At 37.0% G+C, this 22,714-nt stretch overlaps 3 protein-coding genes across 6 annotated transcripts in view; 2 read left to right on the top strand and 1 right to left on the bottom strand.

Moving 5' to 3' along the window:
- Positions 1–12,815, bottom strand: part of LOC149658686 (uncharacterized) — a 167,112-nt gene extending 154,297 nt beyond the window's left edge. The window contains exons 1-3 of the mRNA XM_089844297.1: positions 12,723–12,815; positions 12,506–12,594; positions 4,994–5,072 (exon numbers count right to left, since the gene is read on the bottom strand). The gene's annotated coding sequence lies outside the window, so the exon portion shown is untranslated. The remainder of the gene's footprint in view (positions 1–4,993; positions 5,073–12,505; positions 12,595–12,722) is intronic.
- Positions 6,591–12,205, top strand: LOC149658687 (P2R1A-PPP2R2A-interacting phosphatase regulator 1). The gene is made up of 10 exons (XM_089844294.1): positions 6,591–6,812; positions 7,106–7,265; positions 7,318–7,429; positions 7,501–7,580; positions 7,683–7,734; positions 8,601–8,699; positions 8,864–8,961; positions 9,043–9,098; positions 9,184–9,268; positions 9,880–12,205. Exons 2-10 carry the CDS (start codon positions 7,123–7,125, stop codon positions 10,061–10,063), a joined length of 909 nt encoding a protein of 302 aa, XP_089700420.1. The 5' UTR covers positions 6,591–6,812; positions 7,106–7,122; the 3' UTR covers positions 10,064–12,205.
- A 2,380-nt stretch (positions 12,816–15,195) lies between the features above and the next one.
- Positions 15,196–22,714, top strand: part of CASK (peripheral plasma membrane protein CASK) — a 168,472-nt gene continuing 160,953 nt past the window's right edge. For 2 of the 4 annotated variants that reach the window (XM_089844291.1, XM_089844289.1), the window contains exon 1: positions 15,198–15,951. In XM_089844291.1, coding sequence (XP_089700417.1) covers positions 15,893–15,951 — 59 coding nt within the window. In that variant the 5' untranslated portion in view covers positions 15,198–15,892. Of the gene's footprint in view, positions 15,952–22,714 lie in introns of all 4 variants that reach the window. The other 2 variants (XM_089844290.1, XM_089844288.1) reach the window with 2 other exon arrangements.

Here is a 22,714-nt window from a genome sequence, read left to right as displayed (position 1 = left end):
AAGATAAAAAAAGTCTACCACAACATACAAATTTAAGTAAATAAGGTGTCGCTTCCTAATATCGTATTGTAGACCGAACATTTGAAATGTTTTTACATCTTAAAATGTTAACTTATAACATGAGTTGATAATATGTCAGCTCCCTATAAGTTACTCAGGCAATTCATTTTTATACTCCAACGTTTTCTCCCTTGCCGCCGGCTTCCCAGTTATATGCGACGCTCTGCGGCCGCCACGTGAACGAAAATCTTACTCTTCTTTCCGGTTTTTCCGCGGAAGCGCGTGTAGTGGAAGCCAGCCAATGATATCGGAGCTATTTAAGCCGAATATTTCGCTCAGTAGCCTCGGTCAAGAAAACAATTAAGAGATCAATGGATTGGATTTAGCTCAGTTGTTTAATTTTCTGGTTTCAAGTCACAATAACAACTCTTATCTTTAGCATTCTTTATCAATATAGGCAAATTGCATTGAGTTCCTGCATTTTTTGTCTCAGTACTGACACAAACGCCATGATTTAATGTTAAATTGTTAAAACATAAAAATTCACGACTAAAACACTCCCTTGGTGAAAATACAGCCGACGACTCGAGGTCGAGGAGCCGTACCAGCGGGATTTTTTTTCGACAAGAGAGCGCAACATTCGGAATTTTTTTCCAGCGCGGGCGAAATGAGAAGAAATCGCTGGATACATTACGCCTATGGAGCCTGAGTAACTTATATAATAAACGCCTAGCCTAATGAGAAGGCTGGGAGTAATCAAAATGTCCTGACTAACCATTTTTAAGAGTAGCTTTTGCAAGGGTTACCCCAGGAATCGTGATAACCACCCTGAGATGCGAAAAGCATTAACCCCTTGCCAGCTCAGTTTCCCTCTTTACACCAAAATAAAAGGTACGGTGGTGCGAGTTAAGACTCGTATTCTAGCCCCTCCCCCCTTCCCCCTAACATTCAAAGTTCTCAAAAAAAACCGCGCCTCGTTGTAATCATAAACGTTATCAAAATAAAAAACATTTACAAAACTAAAAGCGGGGGTGTTTTCTCGCTCCCAGTTAAAATAAATTGCGACTGATATTCGAGGCGTTCTTGTCTCCCTGGCGTTTTAAACTTGCCTGGATGGCTCCCCTTCCCGCTGCATGCCCCGGCGCTTATCATCCATTTGGAGAAATTTATAATAATAGAAAAAGAACGACAAAAGTTGCCTTTCGAAGTCACCCATAGTTTGCGACAAAGTCGAGAAAACGCCTACCGTAATTTTAACCCCAACAACAGTGGGGTGTACCTCGTATGAGCAGTTCCCGGTAGAGCAGTTCTCGAAATAGCAGCCGCGATTCCAAAAAAACAGCGGCGTTCTTCAAAACTGCTGTTTTAGAATAGCGGCTGCTGTTTTAGAAATAGCGGCCGCTGTTTTAGAAATAGCGGCTGCTATTTTGGGAAATAGCAGTGTTTGTCTTCAGTTTCGAGTATTTCTTAACTATACAGTTATATTCGTTGTTTTTGAAAACTACCTTTTTCTGTGATCATTTAGTCAGTAATGTGACCTACTAACGGATCGTGTTTTTAAAGTACACTTAAATATTACACTATTCTTCAGGCTGTATCAGTTTACAATTCTAATGCCAGAATAGAAAATATTTCAAGAAAGCTTATTTTATTTCGGAAGTAGATAATTGTTAAGAGTAATTTTTTGGAAAAGGCATATTATTATTTGGGAAGTGAAAGATGACAAACAACAATATTTTGGAAAAGGCGTAACATTGTTACACCTTTTCCAAAATATTACTAACCTAAGTCTAGCCAATCAAAACAAAACCTAAAAAACCCAACCGAACCGAACCCAACCTAACCAAACCAAACCAAACCTAACCTAACCTAACCTAACCTAAACTAACCTAACCAAATCTAACCAAACCTAACCTAACCTAACCAAACCAAACCTAACCAAACCAAACCAAACCTAACCAAACCTAACCTAACCTAACCTAACCATACCTAACCTAACCTAACCTAACCTAACCTAACCTAACCTAACCTAACCTAACCTAACCTAACCTAACCTAACCTAACACTATTGGGGGTTCAAATAATCAACTTGAAGCTAACCATATCTGACCTAGTTCTATTTAAGTTCATATAACACAGCGTACACCATAAAAAAGAACAGTCGTTTTTCGCATTCCTGTTTTTCTGCTCTTTAGAGAACTGCTGTATTGGTACGCCGCGTTTACGAGAACCGCTGTAATGGTACGCCGCGTTTACGAGAACCGCTGTATCGGTAACTGTTGTAACGGGTAAACTGCCATTTCGGGAAACCGCTATTTAGGGAACTGCTGATATGAGGACCGCTATTATGGAATCCGCTCATACGGGAACCGCTCATCTGAGGGCTTCCCACAACAGTGTCCTCGAGAAACTTTAATTCTTTTAGGTTTCCAATTAAAATCAGTAAATTTAGATTAATTTACTGATTTTTACCAGGCAAGAAAAGTCTAAAATAATTTCAATGTTCTCGAGAAAGTTGTCGATTAAAAGCGTCATATTTGTTTGATAATTTTACAATATATTCCAAGGGTATTTTCTGAAAGGTTTTAGTAGTCAATCTTTTGATTATCTTGACCCGTGACCTCTCGATGCTTTTAATAATTAAAAGATTAACCAAGACCAATAGGAGCCCGAGCGTAATTAAAATTTTAAAGAAGAGTCGGCCGGCCCGTTGAGTTCCAAAGCGGATTACAAAGAGCAAAGTAGTTTTGAACTTTCGTTTAGAGAAACGTGATAGAGATAGAGAGAGAGGAAAGGAAGGACGCCGAGGAGATCTCTCCAAAATTCCGAATCAAGGAAAAAGACGAGAGACGCTAGTAGAAAAGGGTCCCTCGCGATTTCCGCAAATCGAATCAAAGTTTACAGCCAAAAAATGTTAGATTTGAAAAAAAAAATATATCGTAATACACCTTTTCAAAAGGGGAGGGCGCAGTACGGTTTACTCGATACAGGGTTCAACCTTAGCAGTCCACCAGAAAATTTGGTTTGTATTGTTTGAACCCACATCTACCGTCTTTGTTGTCCATATACCACCGTCTTAAGGAAACAAGACCAGACAGAAGGAAACTCACCAGACTACCCCCAATTATTGAAAAGCCTTCTTTTGTTAAGGCGCTTTAACCAGACTGGGTTAATTCGGTTTAATTCATTATTTCGGGTTAATACCTTTCAATTGTGGGTTTAATTTTGATACGAATATAACATCATTATTTCCAAGTAAATGTACAGAGACAAAGCGGGGAAATACGAAACCCAAGCGTTGTAAATTGAGAGTTCGTTTATTTGAAAAACTATGAAAGATTTCTGGGTAAAAATCCGAGGGCAAATATGAAAGATAAAACCTACCTAAGCCTAAATTAAAATTCTCCGAATTAGGCTCAATAAAGAAAAATAAAAGTTTGGCTATACCAGCGCGTAATTCAAGACCTATCTCCCCAGAAAAAAAGGAACCATTTCTCTACATTCTGATCAAATAAACCAAGCAGGCCCGAGATAGCGAGTGTTATACCCAATCTTTTCAAGTGTATTTAAAAAAAGGGTCTTGGAGACATTCGTGAGACTTCCGAATCAATATTTAGCTAAGGCTTATAGTAATGCGCGGCGAAACAATTATCGGTCGCGAGTCAACTAGGCTAAGAAATAATCCATGGGCGGTTCCCTCAATTCAAGGGAGATTCTAAGAAAAGGAGCGTTTGACTCATTAAAGAAGCCACCACCATCGTTCTTAATTGGGGGTGACCGCGCTTGCTGCCTAATGAGGCTGTTTCATCAGAAAAAGACTCGAGAGAGCGAGCCAATGTTTTCTTGAAGCCCATTTTCGATGTAAAGGCAACGTGGGTATTCCGTAAGATCATCTTTTAAAAATCTAAGCAATCACAGCTACCCTCGTAATAATGTACCGGTTGGTAGCGAGTGGGGTCTTTGGCTCATACTTTTCTCAAATCATATATTCATTATTTTCGCGTTGCAGTATCAGGGTTTGTACGAAATTTTACATTGAAAATCCCTGACTTTTCCAGGTTATCCCTGACCAAATTTTGGAAATATCCCTGACTATTTTAAGGTGTTTACCAGAGCCCACTGCCATCACACCTGTTTCATATTTACAGAAGTGAGATGAGACTAGAAGTGAAGGGCTCTAGCATTGATAGTAGATCCTGGCACTAGTGAACAAATTTGAGGATTTTATGCCGCTTCCCACGCGCTAAAACTAGAGAGAAAAAAATTGGTCGAGTTCCAAAAACATTTCCTACCCCCTTCCCCTCAACCTAAAGCCGCGAAACACGGACGCGGGTGCTGGAATCTAGTTCGGCCGTCTACCACCGCGAGCGTCTCACGTTTTGGAGGGGAAATTCTGAAACCGCTACCAGAGGGCCAACTGTTCGTTTGTTATCAAGAATATTCACTTTCGGCGAGTGAAGAATTTGGTTACCTCAATACTTCTGGTCTCATCTCACTTCTGGTATTGCTCGAATCATAGCTTAATATACCAAACGAAATCCCTGACATATCCCTGACCTTTTAGGAAAAGTTTCAAATCCCTGACCTTTTAGGAAAAGTTTCAAATCCCTGACCTTTTAGGAAAAGTTTCAAATCCCTGACTTATCCCCCTATTTTCCATATCCCTGACTTATCTCCCTATTTTCCATATCCCTGACTTATCCCCCTATTTTCCATATCCCTGACTTATCCCCCTATTTTCCATATCCCTGACTTATCCCCCTATTTTCCATATCCCTGACTTATCCCCCTATTTTCCATATCCCTGACTTATCCCCCTATTTTCCATATCCCTGACTTATCCCCCTATTTTCCATATCCCTGACTTATCCAGGTTTTCCAGGCTCCGTACGAACCCTGAGTATCTAAAATGCGGTAATTTTATACGACAATTAAAAAAAAAGTGCAATCTTACCTTGAACGACTTAATTAAAAAGAAAAAAGTTTGAATTACCTTTGAAGATGAGTCACGTGTCGTTTCAAATTCAGCGGCGATCAGTCTGGCTTTGTTTCGTATTCCATGATATTCGATTCTGAAAATATTAAAGAAGAATTCGATGTATTATATTTCCAGTTATTTTAATTAAAATGAAACGTAAAAAATAAAGAACGAATAGGTATTAAAGATGAATTTACTAAATTCAAACATGAATAATTAACTTAATCCGTAGGTTAGAGAGTCGCGTGAATGAATGAATGAATGAATGATTATTTAATAACTTTTCACATTACAGTGAATCCCTTTTAAAACAGGGACAAGTAATTAAGATTTCTCTCAAGTATAGGATTAAGCATATTATATTAAAAATTATTCGCAACATCCTGATATTGCAACAAAGAGAATATTCTCTTTGATTTCAACTAGCGCTCGCTCTTCAAACCTGGAAAAGGCCCGCACTCAACATAGCTCGCTCGTTAGTTATATTTCATTTAAACTTAAATTCCTCTGGAATCCAATTCATAAAATTGCTAATATTCTTGGGAATAAACTCGTTTCGCGATATATTGATTAGTTAGATTTTAAGATCGAAAACACATTTCCTTAAGGATGCCGGCGAAAATCTTTTATTGGTATATATTTACCTTTGGGGGGGGGACTCAAAAAGCTAAGAACAATGGTTGACATCTTTTGAAAATTAAATTTAGCAAGTTTTAATTAAAAGTTCCCATCAACAGCGTTGTTAAGTAATAATAAATAGACCTAAAAAGTAGATAAACCGAAAGTTGTCATACCCTTTATAAATATTTCGCGTAAATCATAGAATGAGCTAAAGGTTTATTACGAAGAACTTAATTGGTTTAGAAATTTATTTCTTAATAACTTCTTATTAACTTACTTCTTACACGGATATGTAAATTAATAGGAACGCCGTTACCATTACGAACTTTATTGTTTCGGTAAATAATTTCCGCTAGGTCTAAATTCTCAAAGGAGTACCTTAATTATCTCACGATATTTAACTCCATTTTATACGGAGTTGATAACAAAACACGTACAAGCAGCCGCTTGTTGGTACCTTCCAACGCGTTATAAACTCGAAATAAAAAAAAATGTTTTAAATAACAAGCCTAAAACGGAAATATTCTCCCGGAAGTTGGGCTCCGAACTACTTCCGGTGTTGGGCCACCCTAACAAATTCTAAAAGCTCGGAGTAAAGCGCGTAAACGCCTCGTTTTAGAGGTAAGGGATGAGTTTAAAACGGAAACCTAAACGCTCTCTCAAACGGATTAGGCCCTGTCTGTCTGTCTTTCTATAAGTCCTAGGTAGCCTTTAAATCTATTTTTGACCTGGACCCTAGGTACCATGGGGTCGTAGGTTAGGGAGGTCAATCTTGAGGTTATAGGTTTGGTTGAGTAGGTGGTCAGATGGCGATTTTTCAAAAAACATCTAACGAATTTAGACCGAATTCCGTAACTTTACAATAAAAAACGTGCTAATTACAACACTCCCTGGGCCAAAAACTGTCAGATTATGGTTAAAAAATAAAGAAAAGGCGCTATTCCGAGTCGCCGTTATCATTAGGGTACCATTCCCTTCAAATCCAATTTTGATTTTGGCGCCATAATCGAAAAAAGTCCTCTAAAACTGAGCGTAAACAGAACCGGTGGCGCCGTGTACATTCAATCCCTTGTATATCGTTTTTCACCGTGTAAATCTTTTCCTGTTATTTTTACAGTGGCAATTTGTACGCGGCATAGCAACTACAATCGCAAAAAATTAATAATAACATTTCGTTTAGTTATAAGCGCCCACCCAAATACCAAAGTATTTCGTAAGTACAGTGTTTTTGTATAATAGACTGAAATAACTCGTAAAAATTTAAAAAAAGTAGTGTCTGACTCTGTAAAGGGAAAAACATCTACTTTGTAGGTATTATAAAAAGGAATTTAGGCTGGGGCCCATAGCCAAGAGGCATGGCTATAAGATAGGTCAAACTTGTTTAGGGGTGTAATTAAAGTAGATATTAAAAAAAGCTCGAAGCTGTTAGGCCCAAAAAATTCAACCAGCGTTGGCAATACCCAACCCAAGATTGAGTTGAGTGTAAAATGTAATATTTGTAAATAGATCTTGCATGGCTTATAATGGACATTGATCCTCAACCAACCTCTAGTTCTCGTAACAACACCGCTAGCAACAATATAAACAACTCAACGTTAAATAACACTCTTAAAAGATCGAGTAGCGCGCCAATGATCAACGTTTTAGGAAATTCTCCCTCAACTAGGTAGGTGGGTTTTTGGTGTTAACACATTTCGCGAATTTAACATTCTTTGTAGTAGGGAACACAGTTACGTTCCTTCACCTTTGTTCCTAAGTATACCGAGAACGAGAAGGTTCAGCGCGAGTTTTAGTCCAGGAAGTTCAAATCAATCTCCTCATTCCCCATCCGTTAGTAACATTATTGACCTTACTTGACCTTATTGTTATTCGGGTGTCTAACGTTTATTAACAATACGTAGGCGGTGTTACCATCTCGCGTCAGCCAAATCAAACACGAAGAAGGAATGGACGTAATGTGCCGGGAAACGGCTCACGAAAAGTACAAATCTTTTTGTTTAAGATTCAAGAAATTTGCCTCAATTAGGCCCTTTCCTTTGGGCAAGCCCCCTAATATAAACTACCCCAATATTTCCAAAAACAGGGAGGTACAGTCTAAATTGCAAATATCGCAATCCTGGGAAGATTTGGCCATTGTAAGCATTATTAAGTTTTCTCAATTATAAATGATCTCAGAGACCAGTCGATAAATTTGCTCGGCAAATAGTCAACAACTGTCTATTAAATGTTGTGAAAATCAGTAGTCAGAGAGAAGAGTTAATTTAATTTAATTTAGAGGTGTGCGGTTAACCGTTTCAATCGAATAATTCGATCGAATACCGAACCGAATTATTCGATTCGGTATTCGATAAGCCCATTTTCACTATTCGATACGAATATCGAATACCGAACTGACTATTCGGTTAAAGTTCGACTACCATAAATTTAGGTCCTTGGTGGCACTAGAGAGACCCACCTTATTTAAAAAAATATCATCCCTATTTTATTTGTCTCCCATCAAAAACTACCAGCAAGTGCCGAGGAAAATTTTAAGAAATACTTGACCACCAATGAGGAGAGGTATTTTGAAATTTAGGAGCTTCTAAATGTTCTTCTCCTTGATTTGTATTGACTATTGGCGAATATTAGGGTTACTACCCGATTAACCGCGAATAGTTGGCCTAGTATTCGCGAATATTATCGGGTTAAATATTCGCGAACACTAGGCTTAACTATTCGCGATTAATCGGGAAGGAAAAAAATTACCAAGGCCCAACTATTCGGTATTCGATTTGGAATAAACTATTCGATTCGGTATTTGATAAGGAAAATTTTTTGGTATTCGATAACCGGTTCGATACCCAAAAAGTAGTATTCGCACACCCCTAGAGTATAGTAAAACTATGTTCGGTTGCATCATTGTTATAAGTTGTACGTGTTGTTAACTTGAAAGAGCAAAAATAATGGACTCTTTATTTAATTCAGATCTCTAGCTATGTAAAACAATTAATCTAAACTTTAGGAACCAAAAACGCAAGGACGATGTATCACGGACCCTCTGCACATATTTACATCGCCATTTGGTTCTTGTAACTCTCCGTCTCCCACCAGGGCGGGAAAAGTAAGTAAACTTATAGGGGTTAAAGATACAACTTAGTGTACGTGTTTTCTTCAGTACTTGTTCCCAATTTTAGATAACATTTTGTGGTAAAATCTCGTTAAACAAAAATAATACCGCAATTATCCACCACAAACCACAAATGTATTTTAACTTAATTTTTTTAGCAGTGCTTTTCCCCATCAACAAGCTTACCAATTCGAAACGCTTCCGCTTTTTCCACCAGTCCTATTCCTAGTCCCACGAGGAAGACCTTCGCGACACGGTAATTACCTTCACTATCATTTGACACACGAATTTTTCACTAAACTCGACATTGAAAACCACTTTTATAACTCGAATAAAGCCGGAGTCAAAGTCCCATCGCGTTGCGACCGAGTCATTTTTCTACAAAGAGAAAATGTAAATATAATTTTATTACTTCTTCTTACGTTACCTTAAAGTTAAGGTAGGATGTTAATTTAACTATCTTAACTATTTTTTTAAGTGGTTGATGTAGAAATGGAAAGCGTGGCCAGTCCCGCGAAACGTCAAAGTTTGGGTCAAAGCATGCTTCATTCACCAACTAGCGGGTATTACTTTTATCCCCAAACCATGGATAAAGAATGCGCGTGAGGAAATTTGTTTTCACTCTAAAGGATAGGCAACTCCCTATCTCGAACGACAGCTTATTCTGTATATACTCTGTTACAATATCGGTTGTCAGCACGCGTAAAGCTCATTCTCTATGTAACGTAGCTTTGTATGTGCTGTCAAGAGACAAAAAACTTCAGGATTTAAAATATCCGCGAGTATTTTGGCTCGAGTGCACGGACCTCTGGGCCTTAGTTTCAAATACGCGTAGTAGGCTGTAGACAATTTCACAGGTATTTGAAACTAAGGCCTAGAGGTCCGTGCACTGCACTCGAGCTAAAAAAACTCGCGGATATTTTAAATCCTGAAGATCCTGAAGTTTTTTGTCTCTTGACAGCACGTACAAAGCTACGTTACATAGAGACTTAGCTTTACGCGTGCTGACAACCGATGTTGTAACAGAGTATATACAGAATAAGCTGTCGTTCGAGATAGGGAGTTACCTATCCTGTAGAGTGAAAACAAATTTCCTCCCGCGCATTCTTTATCCATGCCCAAAATAACTAAACTTCGTTATTGAATGTTAAACAATTTGAGAGTGTATTTTTAGTTTGTCATCAACAAGCGTCGTCGATGCAGTAAACAGTCCTGATCAAACTGTGCCCCAAGAAACCATTGACACGACAGACTCAATGTCAACGAGTAGCGGATCTCCCAGTAACACGTTTAAACATTTGGATCCGGCTCCGACAACCCAACAAGAAACGTGTCGTATGGACGTTTCGACTACATGACGGACTATTCTCCGTATAATTAATCAAATTTAATGTAAAATAGACATAAATAGGTCATTTTTTATCCATAAAGGATAACGTGACCAAGGCTGCGCTGCATTTATCACAAAAATAGACAAAAACTACTAATAAACAAAGCTATGTTTTTTTTTCCTATAGTTTACTTACTCACTGCCCATAATACCTCGTTTTATTTAAAAGCAATGCAAATTCTTAAATATATCGTAACTTTTGCTGGATAGCTAATTATTAATTACTCATTTTAGTAATTAAAAACAAAGGATAAGTCAATATTATAAGAAAAAAATTATGAAGTTACAGGGTAATCAATTTGAAGTGACGAGTGTCAATGGTAATATTTTCTAATCTTTAAAAGATAGGCCTAGGGTGTTTTAGATGTGTAAAAAAAAATTGTCGCTATAAATAATAAAGGTTTTTAACGTGTTCTTGACTAGGGTTAAACATTTTGTAATTTTAAAAATAAATTAGACTTGGGAGAATCATGCAGATAGGGAATATAAAGATCCAGGTTCGGAGGATGGTGCTAGCTCCTGGTGGGTAATTGGGGGTTGGTTTCAACTCAGAGCTGTGCTAATTAATTAGTTAGCTAATTGAATTTCTAATTAATTAGCATAATTTACTAATTGAAAATGGTAATTGTATTTTAATTACCTTAGTGCTAATTGAGAAGTAATTCTAATTAATTAGTATGAATCGGAAAGGTAATTATCTAATTAAAATTTAATTAGATTTAGGATTAACTAATTAGCTAATTGAATTTTCAATTAATCTTTTACGCCAATTTGTTGTAAAAAAATCGAGGAATTAACTCTTGATTCATCTATTTGAATATGAAAAAGCCTTATTATATCGATGAGGAAACCTTAGTGCTACTCTAAATTTTTCAGCTCCTCAAACATGAGAGAATACTAGTACTAGTAGAAAATTTCGTAGTTCGCAACTGCCCCATTTCGAAATTTCGACTGTTTTACCTACTCGAATTAATAGCAGTGCGCATGTATTTACTACTCAGGGGTCCATTATAGGAACTGTGGCAAGAAAATGAAGAAATGAGACAAATTTTAACATGACGGAAGGCTCGAGGCTTGTCTCATTTTTCGAGAATAATTCATGGCTTCCGTACCCGTTTTTCAATGACATTAAAACATTAAACTTTGCATTACCAAAGTACTAAATCCATGGGCACTTTTAAACTTTTATGTTTACTTATGGTCTCTTTTTTACCTTAATTAGACAAGTAATTAATTAGAAATTAGTAATTCTAATTAATTAGTTTGATAAATAAATGCCTAATTTCTAATTGAATTGAATTAGTTTCTATGTATAATTGCTAATTGGCTAATTAATTAGTTCATAAATATTTCCCTAATTGCTAATTCTAATTCAATTAGTTGTCAGCTAATTAGCACAGCTCTGTTTCAACTCTAATTTAAAGTGGGTACTGCTACCCAACATACCCATCAGCTGTGTATAAAGCAGTCAGAGAAGATAGACGCTTTAATTCCCGTACTGTTTATAAATCCCTAAGATTTTCCCTTAGACCTAAAAAGTACCGATAACTTTCTAACTTCTACTATCTAAACTTGGCTGAAACTTTGTAACTCAATTCAAAAAGGTTTCAGAACGATTTCTGTCTTTGAATAACTAACTGATGTTTTAAAACAGCAAGTTAAAATAAAATAAAATAAAAAAAAAACCCAGCTGCCAAGTTTTTTGACGCGGCAAGTGTTAGTGCTTCCAACAATAATTACCATATCGGTATCGTGGATCTACTATATAGTATAAATTTAAATAATGTGATATGCTATTTAAAATTCTACATATTTTTAACTATTTGGTTCCAACTAATTTCGTTGGAATTGACTATTACGCATCGCTTGAGATAAAAACATATCATTCGAAAATAGGCCAGGCCATCCCCTTAACTCTAAATTTTTAGTTTTTTATATCATAATTGAAGCGACACTTTGTACAAAATATTCTAAACTAGTCGCGTTATTGCAGTTGGCCATCTCTTTCTTTGTAAAATATGTGAATAGTTTGTAATCTCCTGTACTTAGGCATAATTAACACTTTGATGTCTGTTTAACACCATGATAGGTGAATAAATGTTTAACTGGATTACGAGTTTGGATTTAATTATTTGCCTAAATAAATGGCTAACTTTAATGCATTCCGTGTCTAAAATCAAACATTGCCTAATGTAATGGATGATAGCGATGAATCCCCAATTCTGAAGTAGCCAGACGCCAGTAGGAAGTCTTTGAGGACTTTGACACTACGTGACCAAGGCCTAACAAAAGCGCGAATAGTGATTCAGAGACTGACTAGACCACATACTCATAACACTCAATAGAGATAATATACACTTATTTCGCTTTAAAAAGTACCTTGAACAAAGAATATTTAATTTTAACTTACAGATTTCCACAATTCAAGTTTCGGAAGACAGAAAACTACGGCAAAACTACACCTGTCCTGTTAGGACTTTGACACTACGTGACCAAGGCCTAACAAAAGCGCGAATAGTGATTCAGAGACTGACTAGACCACATACTCATAACACTCAATAGAGATAATATTCACTTATTTCGCTTTAAAAAGTACCTTAAACAAAGAATATTTAATTTTAACTTACCGATTTCCACAATTCAAGTTTCGGAAGACAGAAAACTACGGCAAAACTACACCTGTCCAACAGCAACATGACCGGGCGCGTTTCAAATACCGCATCTCAACTGCTCAAGATCGGCGGTGGGTTCAGTGCATATCACCGAATAATATCTTAGACGGCTCTACTGGGTTCAAAGATTCCCTACGTTTTTTCTTGTTTGTTTTTGTAAAATACTCAAAACATTTCTTTAATATAAATTATTTCAATTATTTACACGGTTGATTTAAATTTACAAAATGATGTATGATTTATTTTCCAGCACTTTTGGCAGCCCTGCTTGATGTAGTCTGGAGCGCGCGCATTTTATTTTAAGAATTTCAAACTAGGCTTAACGTTTTCACGGACAGGTTGCACTTCAGATTCACAAAGAAAGAAACGAAAAATGGCAAATAATTCTTTTTTTGACGATTTTGTTTTTGGTAATCAAACGCCTAAAGATGCCGATGACAAGAAAATGAAACGGGATTTAACTTTTGACTTTACAAAAACTCCGAGTAGAGACAAAAGACAGGCACCAGGCTCCACTAGCAAAAAATCTCGCAACTCCAACAACTTTGATTCCTTTATGGAATCTGATGAAAATAAAGATATTTCTGGTGATCTTAGTATTATCAATCTCTTCAACGGCAACGAACAACTTCCGAAACAGGATCAGACTATGACTGAAAGTGAAGATTTGTCATTAAAACGACCGCAACCAGATTTGATGTTCAACATGATGGGCGAAGCTGCTGGTGATGCCGGAATGGAGTTTTTCGCCACCAACAAACCCCAAGAAGGAGAAACTCAATGCGAAAAACACATATCTTTCGCTGAGCCTTTCGCTCAAGATTTCCAAAATCCAAAGGCGAGAAATCAGGACTCTCACTTTGATTTTGGAGTAAATGATAAATTTTTCTCAACTAATGAGCCTCAACGAGAGATGAAACAGAGCGACGGAGCACACTTCAATCAACAACGCGACGTACCCATGAAGCAAAGAGAGGCTCCGTCTAAACCAACTCAAAAACGTCGTTATGTTGAAAATCAACCAATGAAAATTGACGTAGGCTCTGCAGAAACCACCCCTTCGTTCCATGAATGCACCGTTTCAACCACCATGGATGGGGCATCGAACTTGAAGCAACCGAAAATTGATGGAAACATTGCTATCTCGCTTAAAGATGTAGCTTTGGAAGCTGGTCGAGAAAGTCAAAAGTTCTTCGAGGATACAGCCAATCATTTGGGTCAAAGCCAAGCCTACGATCTGAAGATTTTGAAAGAGTTAGATGACACCATTGACGAAGCCTTGAAAATAGAACAAAAGTTGCGTAAAGAAAAGGAAACCCTACTCAGACAACTTATGGCTATGACCAACGATCTAATGGACACCTGAACTTAATTTTAAATTCATATTGTATTAATCCTTAAAACAGTTTAACTTACTTCATTCTTCGTAACAATATTAACCCCTTAAACATATTATAACCAACCACACTTGTTCTATTATTATTAAATATTATTGTATTTCTGAGAGCTCAATAAAGGTTTTTTCTTTGTCATTCGTGTGATGGATATTATTTTATTCATCAATTAAAATTAATCGAATTAGTCGTAATTGAAGGAAATTAGGCTTAAGATCTTGGAAATAATTAACTGCAATTCGTGTAAGTTAAAAATCATATTTTATTTTAGTTTTGGTCGGCGTAGTCACTTGGGGCTTTTCCTTTTACTCGTAATTTTTTTGGGTTTTGAATATTTATATCGTTTATAGGGAGAGGGCGTTTGTCAGGGAGGGAAAGAACATCCGACGTCATTTTATACCTCTACTTAGGGGAGCGTTTGTAGGCGCGATACTGAAATTAGCCTTATTCCTGATCAGCGCCACCTACCCATAGCGGCGACTTTGAGAACTACTGTAAGCGGCAAGCCAATCAGATGTCGCTAAAATCTGGTGACGTCATTTTTGGTAAGACCCGAGAGTGCCAGTCAGTGACGTCACCAGATTTTAGCGACATCTGATTGGCTTGCCGCTTACAGTAGTTCTCAAAGTCACCGCTATGATTAGGTGGCGCTGATCAGGAATAAGGCTAATTCCCCCGTTAGGGGGATGGAATCGAGGTAAGAGATATATGCCTATGACGTGGCAAGAATGGGTTTGCCCTCTCCCTACAATCACACTAGGGGGTTTTACAACTTGGTTTGGTTCTGGTTCATAATTACATAAGTTGAAAACGCCAATAATATTTTATAAAATGATGGTAAATTATGCTAAGTTATGGTTCCATTCTAATTTACGCGGTAAAGTTTAAATTTTTAAGAATTTTTAGAGTTTGCGATACCCGCTACCAAGATGTCGCTACGTCATTTACGAACATCGATCGCTTAATTTTTGCGCATGCGTCAAACGCAAATTTCCGGAATTCGTCGGAAGAAAATATCGTAGGGAATAAAAACTGCGCTGTTTAAGTGGATCTAATTTTGGTAGCTTTTAATTCAAGTCATAGACAAGTCTTTCGCTTTAGATTGGAATTAATCTACTCATTTATAAAGTAGATCAAAAACGCGAGAGCGGTGATGTTTCAGAGTTTAGTTATAAAAGGAGCTGGCAGTTGAGTGGTATTTTCTAGTCCTCCTTCGATTGTTTTTGCCGCTAGGGCTTCGCGCCGGGATTTCTCTCACTCGCTTGATTCTTACGCTGACGAAGGCGATAAATCGCGTCTCTAGACGTCGTCCAGTCGGGCAAATAGACATCGCGAGAAATAGGGCTAAAAAATACGCGTTTTAAGCCGGGTTTATTGAACTTAAATCTACATCGTAGTATGGGTGAGTCGAATCGGGCGTGTACCGGTCAATAAAACGTTTTTCTGGCCGCTCAAATGACCATTAATTCGTCAGGGGTTTCGTTCGTAAGATTGGCCTAAAAGCACCACCGGGAAGTGGCCCCGCGGCGCCGTGTTTTGAGTTAGGCCTAACCGTGGCCGTAGAGGATTTTCGCGCGTTGTCCACCGAGTGCCCGTAGAGACTGTGACGGTAAAATTATCGCGTAATTATTCGCTTCAGATTACCCCCACGCGTTGGAGCTAAATATCGGAGGCAAAAATCACGGAGAAAGTGCGAGAAAGGACATAACATCGATAAAATAAAATTGCACCATGGCTGAAGACGAAGTACTTTTCGACGACGTTTACGAACTCTGCGAGCTGATTGGAAAGTGAGTACCACGTTTTTATCACACCTTTAATAATTATTTTCAGGTTCTTTTATTTTGGCGCTACGCTTGGTCGCGTTTTCAAGGGCGAGGGCGTCCGGTATTAGCTATTTGTAAAGCCTGGTTCCCACTTGGCGAAAATAGGGCGAAATTTCAACGCGAAATGATCAGAGCGATAAAATTGAGCGAATTTTTGATATTCGCCGGCAAAAAATCGTATTCGCGGAACTGAGCGACTTGTTCTATTTTTTTAGTCGAGGCGAAAAGGGGAAACAAATTCGCCCTAAAAGTAACCAATCAAAACCCAGATTCAGAATTTTGTAATGCCTCCTTTCTTTTGTCGATCACTTAAGTTTTATTTTAAGCCTACTACTGTTTTATGTTTTAGCACAACACAAATACACAATGGGGGAACATCGGTTACAATATATAAGTGAAAACTACATTGATAGAATCTAAATTAAAGTTCTGATAATTCAATATTTCTTTACCTGAAGAAACTCGTGGTCACCTCTCATTTCCCGAAAGACATTTTTGAAACGTTAAATTTAAACAAAGGCTATTTTTATTATTTATTTTGTTTAGGTTTTCCATTTTTAATTCGCAAGAAAATAATTAGGCTTAACGTGAAAGAAAATCTCGCGCGCGATCTCTTCAAATTTCGCGCTAAATGGGAACGCCGGCTCTGGCGAATAAATAATCGTCAAGAAGTTTCAGCCGGCGAATACACATTTCGCGTGCTTTTTTTCGCCAAGTGGGAACCAGGCTTTACAGTTAGGCCCCTGACCTTTCTAATTCCGCGGTGGTTTTTTCTCTCCCTCATTAGCCCTAATTTATCTAAAATTCCCTGGATGCTGTTTTAAGCTCCCCGTTAGGTCTATAAGGTTAAATTGAATCCCCGATATTGTAATCGCGTCATTTGGTAAGGGGAGATTTGTTATTAATTATTAGATGGTATTATAAATCGAGGGCTAATTGATAACTCTAGCCGTTTTCCAAGTTTAACCAACTATAGGGTCTGTTCCGCAAAATGTTAAATTACTGAAGTCTAGTTCGCATTATAACGTAATGCCCAACTACGTGAAAATTCAGTTAATTCGGTGTCTTGATAAATCTTTCGGGAATTGCTAATATTCGAATACTTACGGGTAAAAGATATTAAAATAATTTGGCCCCCAAAAACTAAAACCATTGGTCATTTTGTAGGCCAGTCACTTCTCCCAGCAGTAAATTCTCTAAATGCGAACTTAATTAATCCGGCCATGGAAAATTGATAAAGTTGCAACGTAATACGAACGTAAATCAGTTTAAATTAAATTTTATCAGTATACCGTAAATTAGTTTGTCAAATTTCAGCGCAATAATTTAAGATTACGCGCTATATTATCAATATAAGCTATTAGATATGTTAATTAGGTTAAGAAAGTTGATTTCTTTCTAAAGTCTTTTTACGATTATGAGACCCGGAGTTCTCGCGAGATAATGCTAGGTTTTCATTTTAATATTTGGAATGCGCGATATGAAAGGGGTGTTCATGCTGCAGTTTTATCGAAATTTGAAAACCAATCTCGAAATTATCGCGCGCTCCTTGTAAGACTATAGCTTTCATCGTAAAGATAATGATCTTTTCGACTTCTCTTATTACAAGCAGCTTTTTAGATTTTCGCGTTATAAATCGTTATAGTATAACTTTTATTACTAAAAGCAATTTGACAGATGTGCGCTGTAATTAATTTTAAAAGCCCCGAGGAAATGTCCTTGCTTAAAAACATCAATTGAATGCTATTGTTTCATTTTTAGTTACAATATCCTTATCTTTTAACACGTGATTGGTTAAGTTTCATCTACACGGATAATTAGAGATTAATCTCCTCCCCGAGCGTGTACGTCTACTTGTAGACGCAAACCCTTCTGGTGAATAGTCGTCAAATCATGGTCAAATGCAAATTTGTTAGTAAATAGTTGTAAAATTTCCTGTTTGTCCAGCAGGAAATTGTTGGATTTAAAGGGATAGGATCAACGTTTTCCGACTAGTACAAGATGAGGGCAGTTTTAGGTAAAAAAATGTGCCTAAAATTATGTGTGCCAAAAAAACAAGTTGGGAAAGCCAAAATATTACCTCTCCGAGTGGAGATGACTATCACTACCCCTTAAACAACCTAAATATATGCATCTTTCGCTTTTTTAAATTCTTTGCAAGTGCAGGAATTCAATTTTAAAATAGTCAATTGTTCAAGCCTTTTCAATATCTCTCAATTGCTGTGGAAACTCTACTCTCTCGCTATACCTCAACCGTATTCTTAGTCTACCAGTATGATTTGTAACATTTGTCCATATCAAAGCTGAATCATACCTCGCCACACAAAAAGCAAATGTCCCCAAAACATGGAAGCCACAACCCAATAACACATAAGCTAGGCTCCCACTTAACCAAAATAATTATTAAACAGTTAAATACTCACAAAGATTGGCAAAATCAATCTCCTTCAGTAATACGTAGCGCTTAAATATATTATTTTCCGAACAAAATTAATCGAGCAAATTTAACGCTTAACTTCTTCTCTTGAAATTCTATCGAAGTGATTCAACTGTTTAAAAAAAGGTCTTTTTCGCAAATACGGCGCTATCATATCAACCGCAATTCCGTCATATTTAAAAAATATACATTGCCAGCACTTTTTTAGACACAATAGTGGAAGTTTTAGTCTCATTTAAAACATGTAAAACAATTATCTCATCTACAAATAGCTTACACATGTCTTTTTTACCAATACCTAGCCGTTTGGATTTTTCTAAAGCAATCTTAGCACCAAAATATTTTTTGATACAAAATAAATGTTCTATATTCTTCATTTTTGAAAATATATTTTTAAGCGTTTATAATGATTACTCTCTACACCTACACTAATCTTACACAAACAAGGAGTATAAATCCACTAGTGGAAGCGGTGTTTTTATTGAAAATATATATTTTTAAGCGTTTATCATGATTACGCTCTACAGCTACACTAATCTTACACAAACAAGGAGTACTATAAACCCACTACTGGAAGCGGTATTTTTATTCAAACGTAAAACAATTTCGCTTAAGTTTATCATCTCTAGACATCGGTAAAAATGTCTCTATCACTCCTAGGTAACTGTATGCAGAGGATTTTACGGCATTGTAACTCAAATTCATCTGATTATGTTTTAACAAGGTTAAATCTAACTGGGAGTAAGATGAAAGGAGTAGAAGCTTATCTGTCTTAGGAAATATGAAATTTTATCTTCTCAGTTCGTTAAATCATAAGTTTATAACGAAAAACCGCGGAAGGGGAAACCGAGCAGACAAAAGCGATTTTTGGGGGTAGAAGGTTAAGAGCGCCATCTGTCGTCCGTGCCAAAGTTGAACTTCCTCTCGAAACGCAATGAGAAAGTGCATAAAATAATGCCATCAGCTATTTAACTGCGTCGATATATTTAACAACTTGACCCATGACATGCCCTTAACACTGGCTTCTATGAATCCTATTTATTCTTGGATGCTAGGAAACTTGGTAGACGTAATAGTCTGTACCAAGTACCCAAGCATCCTTCAATAAACGCCTGGCAACATTGTGGTACGCATGGTACAACTAAAATATAGGATGTGTATTTATCTTTCGACTCACTCAATCGCTTCAACACTTACAGAGAGACGAAGTATTGAAATCCATATTATGAAGTGACATTAAAGGTTGCGTTTACGCTATATATAAATGTAGTAAAGCTGAATTAAAAAGTAAACACCAAATTTGAAATTTTAATATCAAAAGATGTTCTTGGAATATTGAGATGAAACAGAGCTTTATAGCTACACAACTACTAAAAGAATCGTAATGCCGAAAATTATTTAAAATATTTCCATTTAATATTCTGCAAAAAGGAAATGTTATCGTTTTGTAAGAGATCTTATCATCCTACTCGCTTTATATTATCTTTGATATGCGTGTAGTGTTTCGATTCAGATGCAATCTTCATTACTCGTTCTATATAAATTCTCACTTGTGTCACTTCAAAGAAATAAGTTTATCTTAAATAATTAATTAAATATAAATGATATTAATTATTTTAATCGCCAGTAAATACCTTTAAAAATAGTTAAATCGTTTAAAATAAAGTTGTTCCTATTATCTTTCGAAACTTTGCTAATATTGACGTTCAAAGTGAAGGGTACCCCTCTTGCCCGCTTTCTTCAAATTTCGAGGTATATATACGATTCGTTTCCATTATAATAAAAGATAAAAACGCATTCGCGTGAACCGATGGTGGAAGCCCTGCCATTGGGAGGCTAGACGTTTCTCGTAACCCTAGCCGATCGCCGCGTATATCTTGAAACCAAACGATGACGAAGGAAAAGAAGCCAGAATGTACTGACTGGCGTCCATGTGGAATGGACAAAGACCTGAAGATGGTGGTACATAGAAGCTGGTGTCAATGTGGAATTGACGAAGAACAGAAGATGGTGGTGCATAGAAGCTGGTGTCAATGTGGAATTGACGAAGAACAGAAGATGGTGGTGCATAGAAGCTGGTGTCAATGTGGAATTGACGAAGAACAGAAGATGGTGGTGCATAGAAGCTGGTGTCAAGGTGAAATTAACGAAGAACAGAAGATGGTGGTGCTTACGAGCAGGCAAGTACAGGCTAATGTCCATGTGGGATGGACAAAGACTAGCACATTGTGGTCCTTAGAAGCCAGTTAAAAAGACTGGTGTTGGCAGATGAATGGCCGAATTTCCGTGAACCGCGAACGCGTTCCGGAAATCGGGTATTTGTTTGCTCCGATTTGTAAACTGCGAACGCGGTCACGTGGGGTCTGACAGACAGACAGACAGACAGACACACAGACAGACAGACAGACAGACACGTCCAGTGTAATACCTCTCCGTGACGTCATCGTCACTCGGAGAGGTAAAAATCGAATTAAAACGTTTAAAATTAAGAAAAGTACGTTAGATATTTTGAAATTCAAACTAGCCGCGAAATACTGCCCAACTTGTTTTTCACACTATGACGTTGTAAATGTCTCTTGATTCATTGGTTGTTTGGAAATAGGAGAATGTAGGGGAACTCAAGTTGAGGATAGTAGGTTTTTTTTCCGTCGTCTGCTACAGGAGCCAAATAGAAAATGTCATCGTCGACGTCGAGTCGTAGCTCGGAATCCGAAATATCAGACGGGCCTGACTCTGTAGTAGAATCCGATAGTTTAGACTCGGTTGAATCTTTCGAAATTCGTGAGTCAAGTGAGGAAAATTCAAATTCGGATAATTCGTTACTTGGTAGACTATGAAATGACAGAGATTTGTCCGAGTCTGTATTGGTACAGTCAAAAACAACGCACTTTCAACGACATTTTGGCAAAGGCTTAGTTTCCATGATCGATTTTTTTATTCTAAGTGGCCCTAAATTCAAGCTTTTAAGATTTATTTTTCAAATTAAATGTGCTAAACCTCTTACTTAAACGATTTAATTGCTATGAAACTATTTAGCTTCTTTCACGCCTCTCAAAACACGTAAATCGAAATAAAAGTTAAGGCCAAGTTTATTTGTGATCCAGAAGTGAAATAGTATGAAAACTACTGTTAGTCGTAAAGCTACCATATCTTCAAATAAGAGGAGCGTATGGAGGGGTGGGTAGATGTTTCAACCGTGTTTTTGCCAAACGACGCAGGAGGGGGTAGTGATCGGAGCAGTCCCAAAAAACAATACTTTTAAAAATTAATTAAAAATAGTTAAGTTATTAAAAGTATCAATATATATATATTTTTGAAAACGTAATTTTAGGTTCTATCTGATTTTAAAATATGAAATCTTTTCATTAGTAGCCAAAACATCGATTCTATCCCTTTAAGTTTAGCTTTGCGGACAATGCCTATACCAGGTGTTACAAAAAAGGTAGTTACGATACAGGAGCGAAGTACAGTCAGTTTTATTAGCTATTTTGAGTAGAAAATGTTCTATTACATTTTGACCTAATTAATTATGATTGAATTGTTTTACGGATGACTCCTTAAATTTAATTAGCATTGTTAAATCAGTTGCATAAGTAAAACACTCTAATTATAACTCGTAAACGGTTTCCCTTAGGACAAAATGCCACGGAGCATTTTCGACTCAAATTTATTTCCCATAAAAACTACTGTACTTGCTCCTAACAGAATGAGTTTTTCTGTAGGTTTGAAAGAAATTCGCTGCCCAAGAAAAAGAATGTTGTCCTCCTTTTGGCGACTTGCGCGGAATTAATGGTAGTGCAAATTTGTGCCCTGGTTAATTGGCCACAATTTAATAATTGGAATCATTTAGAGCGGCGCAAATAATTGAATAAGGCCGTTGCCGCCGCGATTGCAATTTCAGCATCCCTTTGACAGAGCGCGTCTTATATAAAGGTTTTATCCAAGGGGGAGGAGGATTATTTCTTGGATTTTCTTTTGGGCCTAAGGATGGAGTGTGAGGGGTCGGTCATTCATGAAATCCTGTACGCTACCCGTGAAATCCAATTTAAGAAATCCGAAATCAATGCTGATTTCGAAATAAAATAAAAAATCCGAAATCAGCAACGAAATCACAAAATCAGTAAAAAAATCACAAAATCAACAAAGAAATCACGAAATCAACAAAGAAATCACGAAATCAGAAGCGAAATCACGAAATCAGTAAAAAAAATCACGAAATCAATAAAGAACTCACGAAATCAACATAGAAATCACGAAGTCAGAAGCGAAATCACAAAATCAGTAAAGAAA

Source organism: Phalangium opilio, unplaced genomic scaffold (assembly GCF_054372755.1).
Source record: "Phalangium opilio isolate 3A_F unplaced genomic scaffold, DU_Popi_V2 ptg000075l_1, whole genome shotgun sequence".
NCBI lineage: Eukaryota > Metazoa > Arthropoda > Arachnida > Opiliones > Phalangiidae > Phalangium > Phalangium opilio.
This window is presented reverse-complemented; position numbering and strand designations above follow the sequence as displayed.